The sequence below is a fragment of the Leptidea sinapis genome, chromosome Z (genome assembly GCF_905404315.1).
Source record: "Leptidea sinapis chromosome Z, ilLepSina1.1, whole genome shotgun sequence".
Classification (NCBI taxonomy): Eukaryota; Metazoa; Arthropoda; class Insecta; order Lepidoptera; family Pieridae; genus Leptidea; species Leptidea sinapis.
In genome coordinates, this window is record NC_066312.1 from 1,297,563 (window position 1) to 1,309,633 (window position 12,071).

Genomic DNA, 12,071 nt, shown 5'->3' on the forward strand with positions numbered 1-12,071 from the left:
TATCTTATATTATATGTATGAAATTATTTGTTTATTTTGTCTTTGGCAATGCGCGAACTTACTCAGAAATTTTAATAGTTTAAAAAGATAAACAGTGCCGTCTAAGGACGCCCGAATGAAGCGAAGCTTTATAGTATAAAGCGTACTAGCTAGCTCTAAATTATTGTAAATTGGTAGATCGTATATAGTACTGGCACAGTATAATATTATATCAACAAACAGTCGTCCGACAAAATATACACTTTATTGAAGCACTTTTGGAATATGCTATCTTCAAATGTTTTCTTTTAAGTAATGTGTTTTGAAATATTTTTTTTGGACATTTTTTTCTTAAAATTTTTTTAGTAAGTTTTTGAGTTTTAATCGCCTAAAACGACTTATTTATTAATTTTCGAACAATATTGTTTATTGAGTTTCTAAAACATCTTATTAATGTAATGTAAAAATCAAATAATAGTAAAAATAAGATATACATTTCAGAATATTAAAGCCGAAAGGCTTATACCCGAAAATCGGGTAGTTTATGTAAAAAAATACTCCAAGTATCTCGAAAATGGTTAGATTTAGGATAGGGTGTTTTATAGTCAAATCAGTCAGAAACGATGTATCTATACGCCCTTAACGGGAATAGGTCCACTTAACGTGTATGTAACCCTGCATATTATAATAATAGTGTATCTACGTAGTCGTGCCATAAATACTGAAAGAAAGAAAAAGAAATCTGTTATAAATAACATAAATTATTTTTACAGTGTGTTAGTTTAATACATAAATATAAATAGCTATAGCTATAAATATTCGAAGTGGTCTCCATTGGCTGCAGTACAGTCCTTTAAACGTTGAGGCCAGTTATCAATAGCAGCACTCTTTTCCATGGGATAATTCTTCATAGCCAAACGTACGGACTGTTTTCGGGACTCTAATTTATTATGGCGTTTAGAGCAGGCCGTACTCGCTAAAACTATCCATAATTTTTCATAAAAGTATGTCTCAGTCACTCCTTCATACCCCACCAAACCATCACTGAAGTCAACCCACGCTGCACTCTTTCGAATAATTGGGAAGCTTCGGTTTAAAGATCATTTATTCTCATTAAAAGCATTACAAACTGTCACTTACATGAGAACAATATTTATAAATAATAATCTATGAATCGTCCTTATTATAAACATAGGTATAAAACTATATATAAGTGTGTGCACTAGAAAAAGGAAGTATCATCTGCAATACATTTCGCTAAACGAAGCTTAAATAAATTAAAAGTGCCTGCATCTTTGATATCCGAAGATAGTCCATTGTACAGTTTAGCACCTTCATATGTAATTGTTTTCAGTCCATAATTGGTCCTTGGCTTTGATAGTATGAAGTGATCATTATTGCGTCTATTTTGTATTTGTTTCTTTTTTATAAATGTTAATTCTATTCTTCTATAATTTTCCTAATTAGTATGCAGGTTGTGTATTTGTATAATTGTAATATATTCATAAATTTAGTTTCTTTATAAACTTTCTCTGTAGGTGTTAGAAATTGATAATTGAAAAGTATTTTAAGTAGTTTGTTTTGTATTACTTGTAATTCTTTTAACTTAAATTTAGCGGCGCGGCCCCATACTTCTATTAAATATAATAAATGTGATTTTACTAATGAGTTGTATATCGTTAAACGGACCTGCTTTGGAAGACAATGAACAATTCTACGAAGTGAACCAGATAGTGATGATAATTTACATTTGACGTGATCGATTTGAGATTTCCAAGTCAAGTTACTGTCTATTCTTAAGCCAAGGTATTTTTCTTCTTGTTTCTGCTGCAGTTCTATGCCATTTATGGTAAGTGGAGAATGAGACGGAACACTCTTGTTTCTGGCCTTAAAGATTACATAAGATGTTTTTGAAACGTTAATTGTTAGAAGGTTGTATTGGAACCACTCACACAGTTGATCGAGATCTTCTTGCGTATGTTAGGTAATGTCATGAATCGAGGATCCAAAATAAAATAGACATGTATCGTCTGCGTATTGGGTGACCTGGCCATGTAAACCTATTTCGTGGATGTTATTAACATAAATAAGGAACAGTAATGGTCCTAATACTGAACCTTGTAGAATTCCACAAGTAATAGGCAAGGACTGACTTTGAATATCGTTTATTTTTACTAATTTAGATCTATTACTTAAGTAAGATATTAACATTTTTAGTGCTGTACCAGTGACCCCAATACCTTCGTGTTTTTTTATTAGTAACGAATGGCTTTCTGTGTCAAATGCTTTTTTAGGGTCTATGAATACTTCCAAAACAATATTTTTACAGTCTATATTAAGTTTTATATTTGTAGCTAAGTCTACTGTAGCTGATAGTGTATTTGATTTTGGCCTGAAATCCATATTGCCTATTTGAGAGAAAGTTAAGAGAATCTAAATAATTATTTAATCTAGTATATAGAAGTTTTTCGAGTATTTTGGAAATCACTGGCTGTACTGATATGGGACGATAGTTATTGATATCCATTTTACTTCCTGATTTATAAATAGGGGTCACTTTAGCAGTTTTTTGCGAGACTGGAAACTGACCCTCTGACAGTAGTTTATTAAAAACTGGCAGTAAGTTTATTTAGAATCAAACCTTTAATACATTTTATCGATTTAGTCGTTATACCATCGACACCTGTACTGCAATTAGGATCAAGATTGTTGATAATATTAGATATTTCAGTTTCATTACATGGTACTAGTTCAGATAGACTACGTTGTGTTTGAATATGTGGTACTGTATGTGTGATATTGTTGTGATATTTGTTCGGTATTTGGTGTGCAAGTAAAGGGCCAATTGTGGAGAAGAAATCATTGAATTTTATACAAATTTCCGGTAGTTCTGTGATGGGACCAGCTTCAGATATAATTTTATGAGGAAAATCGAAGGTTTTAAATTTGTTTGATGCAAGGGTATTTATAAGAGTCCACGTCTTTTTTGGATCTCCTGTATATTTTTGGAACTCTTTGCGGTAATACGATTCTTTTGTAGCTTTAATTTTTCTTTCTGTATTTTCCTTATTACTTTTAAAGGCTTTCCGTAGATCTTCATTTTCTGGGTCTTGTTTCAAGTTTTTCCATGATTTATTCCTTTGATTAATTGAGTCTATTATATCTTTATTAATCCAATCTTTTTGTGGTAAGTTAAGTATTTTGGTTTTCATTATTTTACTTTTCTTAATACTGTCTTTAATAAACTCTTCTAAATCGCTATAGTTTTCGGGTAGTTCATTGATGGTAGTTTTAACAAAATTTTGTAAGTGGCTATATTCTATAGCTTCGTATTTGGTTTTCTGTTTAGGTGGTGTTTTAAATTTTTTCAATTGTAGTATGATCTGTTTATGGTCAGACATGGAAGAGTCTATATTTATCATGTGGAAGTTTTCATTCGTTAGGTTGGTACTAATATGATCTATGGTTGATTTGGAAGTGGCTGTTTCTCTGGTGCAGTATCTTTCTTGTAAATTATTTAAAAGTATATATCCAGACTCACGTATAACAAACTTATATAATTTATTTATGCTATCAGTTTTTAATAGATTTACGTTGAAATCACCAAATAATATAGCCCTCTTCCGATTTTCAATTTGTGTTTCGAAGGAATCCAAAAACGTCTTAAAATTAGTGTCACCAGGATAGTAAATAACTGCTATATCAAGTGAATATTTTTTTAGGTTTATCCAAAGGTAATTATTTCCATTTTCATAAATTGAGTTAACTAGTTAGTTAGACTATGCTGTAGGTCATTATGCACGTATGCAGATACACCGCCGCCAGTTTTGTCAGTTCTATAGCTAAAGTAATGGGTTTAGTTAGGAAGTTGCATTTCTAATGCTTGCTGTTCATATTTCAACCAAGTTTCTGTTAAAAGTATTACGTGGATATTAGAGGGTACATGTATTTCAGTATATTTAGCTACGGATATTTGTATAGAAGAAATTAAGTCGGGATTTAGTAAAAGATATACATGTATAATCATGTTCTATCTGATATGTTACATTATCACATGCAGCAAGACTATGAGCGGGTAAATATGTAGGGTTGACTTGTAGTTTTTGGGACATGGATTATTGTAGGGATTCCTTTAATATATTTTATTGTCAAGTCTTTTTCGCCCTTCTCAAGTCGGGCCGAAAGCTCATTTTTTATCTCATTATAAAATTTTACTTGCAATGGTGTTTGGTCAGAGTAGACCTTAATGTTTTCCGGGAATTTAGCCTTGTTGCGAAGAAGTGCTTTGGCAGATTCATGATTTTCAAAACAAACCTTGATCTTGCGGTTCTTCCCTGATATAAATTTTCCTATGCGAAATATTTTTATATGCTTAGTGCAATTTTGAACTACATTGCATAGTATGGAATATATTCTCACTTCATCTTCCTTCCCATCCTTCGCATTGTTGGAACACTGTTCTGTAATACCCATAATAATTATGTTTTTTTCTCTAATGAAACGTTCACGCAACTCACACATTGTTCATTCCCAAGTAACAATTTTTCTCGTGGAGTAGGCAGAGTGGACGTTTGTAGGTCTGTAAAGCCAGTCTCCAGAATAGTAATTTATTCTTCGTTTTTTAAAATTTTATTACTTAATTCGGTAACAGAAGTCTTAATATCACTCTGTTCTTTTATGAGTGTTGAAGTTGACTCTTTAATGTTTTTTATTTCAGAGTTGATTTCCGAAATGTTTTCGCGTAACGCGTCCATTGTTTGTTGCTGAGATAACATAAACCGCTCCAATAACGTAGTCATTACATTTTTCTAATTGTTTTCTTTTTCGGATTGTTACTGTGGACACTAACGGTTCCGCCATAACTTTAGATAAATCAGGCTGAGAGCTGCATCGCGGTTCAGTATTTGTAGGTGATCGCAATAGACTCATAATGTCGTAATTATAATGAATTGCAACAATACAGCGAGCATAAAATTCTTACCTATTCACTCGACGGTAAGTCGTTACACCGCATTGTACTATATACGTTATGTCATCAGCAATAAGGTGCACGCATATACGCGTGCACGTGATATACGAGGATTACGCGTGCGGTTGATTATTCACTGAACTCACTTGTTATCGTACACATTTAATACCAAAAGGACGTAGATATTAAAATCACTTTTTTCAAATAAGAACTTCGTTACGTAAAGGCTAAGGTTCACTTTTGATTGCAGTGCTATAATTTATTTATTGCAATTATTGAAGACACGTCCGCTCTCTAGTATGGTGACGGACGACGCTTTGAAGCTTTCTTAGAGCTTTGAGGTATATAATACGGTCAATTTTTTAAAGAATTTTTTTCTGTGACCTCCCTTTGCGTCGCTTCATTAGCTGTTGTTTCGATTTTACCACCCTATTATTTTTTAAATTTTCAGTTAAAAATAATATTTTACTGCAAATCCTAATCCTAACCTTTTAAAATACGCGACATGGTTCTAGGTGCTATCTTCATCTTCCGAGGGTAAAATCTTTTGCTTTGGACAAGATTTTTCGAATTCTTTCCCTTACTGCGTTGACCACTTTTTTGTTACAGTTTTTGTACCAGTATTTATGGCCAGAGACTAAATATATATCTAAAAATGAATTGCTGTGCGTTAGTCGCGCTAAAACTCAAAAACTGCTTGACCGATTTCAATATTTTTATTGTTTGATTCGTTACGGTTTAAGGATGATTTTAAAATTTAAAAGATTGAATAAAAATACGTAATATATTCGTATATAAATGAATCCCTAATTCACTTGGTCACGTCATCACGCGAGAACGGCTGGATCGATTTCGCTCTTTTTTGTTGTGTTTCTTATTGTCAGAAGAAGGTTTGACAATGTTAAATGGACAAAACTTTGGCACGTACTATCACAAATGGGAGTACCTCTGCATTTGATACAACTCGTCAAAAGATTATACATAGATGGTACAGCAGCTGTTCGGGTGGACGAAATAGACTCGACAAATTTTCAAAACCGAGGCTGGCGTTCGACAGGGGTGTATCCTTTCACCTTTGCTGTTTAACATTTACACCGAACACATAATGCGGATTGTTCTGGAGGACTGGGATAAAGGCATATCTGTCGGGGGGCGCAAAATTTGTAATCTCAGATATGCGGACGACACTGCACTACTTGCCCTATCAATGTAGGATGTTGAAGAACTACTAACACGTTTGGAAATAACCAGCCTTGAATTCGGACTGGCCATCAACAGAGTTAAAATAAAGATGATAATAGTAGACCGCGTAAATAACAACAGGGTAGAATTTCAACACATTGCCAACTGTGAGGTGGTGCCAACCTACACCTATCTTGGTTCTACTATCTCCAATACCGGGGGTTGCGAGCTGGAAATCCGAAGGCGATGTGCTATAACCAGGTCTGCGGTAGAGAAGCTTAATAAGATCTGGAAGGATAGAAGGATCACCAAAACCACCAAGGTTCGAATTATAAGGTGTCTTGTGTTTCCAATCTTCCTCTACGGAGCTGAAACCTGGGCCCCTAGACTTCAAGACCGCCGCAAAATTGATGCCTCAGAGATGTGGTGTTGGAGACGACTCCCGAAGATCCTTCGGACGGCTTTCCGACCCAACAATTCCATCTTAAAAGAACTGAAGATAAAAGAAAGGCTATCGTCGACTGTGTAACTACGAATTCTGAAGTTCTTTGGTCACATCTCCAGAAATGAAGGATCGATTGAGCGGTTGATCGTGCAGGGTAAGGTGGAGGGGAAAAGAGCGAGAGGACGCTCACTCACGCGATGGACGGACCTGATCAAAACAGTGAGCCAGACACCTGTTGTGGAGTGCTCCCGCAATGATGCAAACCGTCAAAAGTGGAGGAGCATCGCGAGGTAGGCAGTGCGACCCATAACTGGAAACCAACGGCGACTAATGTCGTCGACTAATCATCGAAGTCGTTTCAACGTCTGAAACAAGGAATACCAGTTGAAAAACATCCCTATGCTTTTGCTTCAGACGCTCTGAGTCGCATTTCCACTGTGCATCCAAATAATGATGAAAGTTATAACCTTCGCTGGCTGCTGGTAAATATTGGTGGTCCAACGTCGTTCCAACAACTAAATACCGGTAATGGACATTTGTGTGCAACTTACCGTGAGATGTGTCAGCTCTTACAGTTGCTTGACAACGATACTGAATGGGATAACATGCTTAAAGATTCTGTTATTTCTTCATCACTGCATCAAATTCGAACATTGTTTGCCATCCATACCATTGGGTTAGATATTATAAGGACAGCATTTCCGAGGATATTCTCCACTATATCCGCTCTATTACTGCAAATTACTAAAGATATTTACAATGAGGCATTAATTATGATAGAAGACATGTGTTTAATGATCTCAAATAAATCTTGCATCAGGCATGACATTGCCCAATCGTCCTATGTATGATACACACAATGGTGGGTTGCAAAGAGAACGCTAATATGATGCGAAGTAGTTCGCACAAATGTTACAAAATTGAATCGACGACGGAATATTACCTTTGACCTGTGAGAAGCTGTGATCAATGTAACTGATGGAGTTAATTTCTTATATGCTCCTGGAGGAACTGGAAAAACTTTTTGATATCACTGCTTTTGACTACGATCCGATTGCACAATAACATTGTCCTGGCGTTGGCATTATCGGGAATAGCAGCGACTTTGTTGGAAAGGGGAAGAACCACACATTCTGCGTTGAAATTACCGTTAAACATGCAAATCAACTTACAACACCACTAAAAATAGCAATGGCAAAAATTTTACAGGTGTGTAAGCTGATTATTTGGGACGAATGTACGATGGCTCACAAGAGGTTTCTAGAGGCGCTAGATAAAACTTTAAAATATCCTCGTAATATCCAAAATATTTTTGGTGGAGCTATGATTTTGTTGTCCACTGAGTTCCGTCAGACTCTTCCGGTTATTCCACGATCATCTAATTGTTGGCAATATGTAAAGACACTTTGACAGCTAATATGTACTATTACAACAAGATCTAACAAACAAATGTAACTAAAACATATTAAATATTTTGAATTAATGAATTATTTCTATTGTTAAAACACTCGAATTATTGTTTAAGTAAATAAGTAACGATTTTAAACATAGATAGTGCAACCAGTCATCATGAATTAAAAGTTGTAATGCGAAGTTCACCGGGTCAGCTAGTATGTAATAATATACGGTATAATATAATTGAATATTTTTTGTTTTAGGACGCTAAGGAGAGTCATGAGCCGACGATGTTCTCTTTCGAACAGCTACTGATAGCGATGACCCGCTCCGATAATATGACGCTAGAGGTCCTGAGAGTCTTACTGGAGGCACTCGACACCATGATCAAGGAAGAGCTTGAATATCGTGGTCAGTTCAGGAAGCTAGGGTTGAAGGTACAAACATTTACTTTATTATAGGCCTTATTACTAGCACTAGCAGTATAGGCGAGCTGGTACTTCATACGGTATGATAATGGTCACATGCCACCACCAGCTTTACGTCATTTGCTTCTTCAAAAACAACCTGCACCTGTCACTGGTGTGTACAATATAAAAACAAAATACATACATTCTATTTACTTAGTAATATACGCACTGCGTTCAAATAAATGAAATTAAAAATAAAAATAACACAAACATTCTTTTATTCTACACCTTATGATTAACTAATTAATTTTACATATTCAGTTCTTAGTGTAGTTATAGAATACAATTAATATTATTATTACTAATAATTGTATTATTATTATCAAATCTGGGGACATGGCAGTGCGCTTGGAGGAGGGGGCCAAGGCTAGCAAATACAAGCGGCAAGGCCGTACCGTCCTTTTCTCGAAGCAGTTCACCCCGTATAACTTCGTTTTGGGTAAAAATAAAAGCCTGAGTTTAGAATCAGTAAGCAAGCAGGTATCACTGAAAATGTTTAGAAAATGAAAAACGGCTTAATGTAGAAAGTTGCCAATACTAATTTATTTTTTTTCGAAGTAATCTTCGTTCCCCTCTACACATCGTCGCATTCGATGGAACCACTGAGAGGAGATGTGGGCTCATTCTTCCTTAGGGGTCTCTTCTATGGCATTTTCGTACGCTTCTTGGGAATAAATAAAAATCGCAGGGTGCCAGGTCAGGACTGTATGGCGTATTATATTCAACAGTTCGTTTTGCGGAATGCGCTGAAGCGTTGTCATGGTGAAGGAGGATCCTGCTTCGAGGGCGCTGCTGTCGAATTTTTTCCAAGACTGTTGTCTTGGAAAAAATTCCTGTTGGCAAACAGTGATTGACATAGCAGCCTGCAGTCTGCTGTCCTTCCATCTTCTAGCACAACTGTCGCGAAATGACCTTTCCGACCAAAGAATGAGGCAATCATCTTTTTTCCTTGACTTCTTCCTTTCTTTACCTTAGTTGGCCGATCCTCGAAAGGAAACACCCACTGAGCTGATTGTCTTTTGGTTTCGGGTTCGTAGCTTTCGTCACCTGTGACGATGTCAAATACAGCATTTAAGTCACCGCCGTTGAACTTATGTGAAATTTGGCGACACGAATAGAACACACGAATAGTTAAGAAAAATTCAAATATATTCACTCGGCTGGGCGACTGTTCTTTGTTTCCATCGCGTGATCCTACGAGAGTACTCCACATTAGAACCACTTTGCACCAAAAAAACTGTCATACTATGTGTGTAGAAATATTTAATAAATTACTAAAAGAAATAATACGAAGAGGGGACAGTGTTAAATAGATTTAAATTTAAATTATTAACACTATTAAAAATATTGTTTTTACTCAATAAATGAATATTATCAAACGAAGTGGTAACGGGCACCAATACAAATTTTACCAATAATATTATATTTTGTTGTGATTATTTTTACTACATTATCTCTTAGTATTTCATTTAAATGTGTATTGTAGGGTCTTTTAGTAGGCTTTACGTTGATTAAATTAAATGTAGCAGTAATTATTGATTGTGTTAGGTTTATAATATGGTGAAGTGAAACCACAAAAATATTTGCATGTCTGTCAAGACGAAACATGTACCTGCTCTTAAAGTTGTAACAACTTGTGAATGTTTCTGGCAAATAAAGAACTTTTACTTTGTGCTAACCTAACAATATATTTGTAAACAATAATAATGAAAAAAAAAATGGATAGCATAACACTAAGATTTTTACATTTATAAATAGATTAGATTAATTGTAATCCATATTATTGCTGCTACGAAATAACATGTATGAATTCTCTATGAAACATAATATGAACCCCTTTTGATGGGCTTAAATTTTCCGAACATTTACCATTGTAATTTATATTTTTTTACACTTTCGGAAAGTAGTAATTCTGACGAACAGAAAACAAACCATTTTTTTTTAAAAAAGCTGATATTTTGACGGGTGAATTTTCGATTGAAAATAATGGTTCTTTTTCGATATTTGAGTCAAAATAAGGTGAAAAAATAAATATTTCAATTCTAATAAATTACAGTGTAGTTGGGACATAAAAGGTAAAGTTTCACCAAATTTTGTGAAAAACAAATTAGTTTTGAAAAAGATAAAACAAAACAACCAACAAATTGGTTTTTTCAGCTTTTCACATAAATTTTGAGGTTATGTCAAAAAATTGTAAGCAAATAAGTTGTAGATATTTTTATTACCTACAATTTTGCCTTTTGACTTATTTACATAGGACTTTACTCAACCCCCCTTTTCAGTTCAGCTCAATATTCTCTTCCATTTACAATGGGTTTCATCCTATTATTATTGTTTTGGTTTCAAAAATTATCGACACTGGTGTATAAACAATCTAATCTATCTATATATAAAAACAAATTGCTGTTCGTTATTCTCGCTAAAACTCGAGAACGGCTGGACCGATTTGGCTAATTTTGGTCTTGAATTATTTGTGGAAGTCAAGGGAAGGTTTAAAAGGTGAATAAATATGAAAATGCTCTTAATCAAATAAAAACAACAATTTTGTTTTTCCTTTGATATGTCCCCCGTCGTTCTGAAATTAAATTTTTGTGATATGTCGTGTGGCTGCACCACTTGGGCACAAAATAATTGAAAAATGATTCAGCATTAAAAAATACATACAACTTTAAATTTTCATCTGTCTACAATCAACACCTATTTTTGTATCGCGATTTTTATATTATACTGTTCCATCCACAGAAATAGGGTTGCAAGATGGAAATCGAATATAATAATTATTGTAGTACGATACATTTTATGTACTTACGATTTAATATTTCGTAGGTCTGAGAATCGTTCATCTTTTTTTCGTACCCCAAAAAATTTAATTATTGATATTCTTCTTATTTCTTTATACGGCAATACAACGTTTGCTGGGTCAGCTAGTTTAATATAATAATATGTACTTAATATAATAATATGTGAGATACATCGTGTTTAAAAAAAATAGATAATAATGATAGATTGTATTTTCATGCGATATGATATGGCCAGAGTGTTTGCAGCGCAATGGTGCATATCTGGATTATGTTAATTTTTAAAAATAATATTCAATATAATGTACCTATGTCTTTCACTGACTCTAACACACAACATTGTATTCCAGGGACAAATTAGAGAACGGTCGAAGCCGCCGTCCGGTGCTTGGAATACGAAAGAACTGGATGAGTGCCAGGTGTGCTCCTCCACTTTATACTTGTCAAGAGTAAGTGTCAAGTAAAATAAATCATTATAATGCTGAATTTAATTATATTCATATTCATTATTTTTAATGGTAATTAAATTACATCATGCATCATTAAAAATCCTGTGAAATAATTAGAACACGTAGGAAAGAGAATTACCTATGTCGTGTCGGAGACAAAGTTTAGTACAATATTTGATCGAAAGTCTTGACTTTGTAGTTACTAAATTCATCTGATATCAGTAATTGTAAACAGAACGATTTTTTGCAGTTGTGCTTGTCTCTGTATAATGTTGCTGTTTATATCGAAAGTATTAAATAGCTTTTATGCCCATTTCCTATTACACTAGTTTATATCAAGCTACGAATGAAAGTGTTAGGTGCGCTGTCTTCTTCATAGGACAT

The 12,071-nt window shown here is 34.3% G+C and overlaps 1 protein-coding gene across 50 annotated transcripts in view; it reads left to right on the top strand.

Annotated features, from left to right (window-relative positions):
* Positions 1-12,071, top strand: part of LOC126978526 (protein Jumonji) — a 150,139-nt gene that overhangs the window by 129,267 nt on the left and 8,801 nt on the right. For all 50 annotated transcript variants that reach the window (XM_050827384.1, XM_050827393.1, XM_050827404.1 and 47 more), the window contains 2 exons: positions 8,234-8,407; positions 11,589-11,687. In XM_050827384.1, the coding sequence (XP_050683341.1) occupies positions 8,234-8,407; positions 11,589-11,687 (273 nt within the window). The remainder of the gene's footprint in view (positions 1-8,233; positions 8,408-11,588; positions 11,688-12,071) is intronic.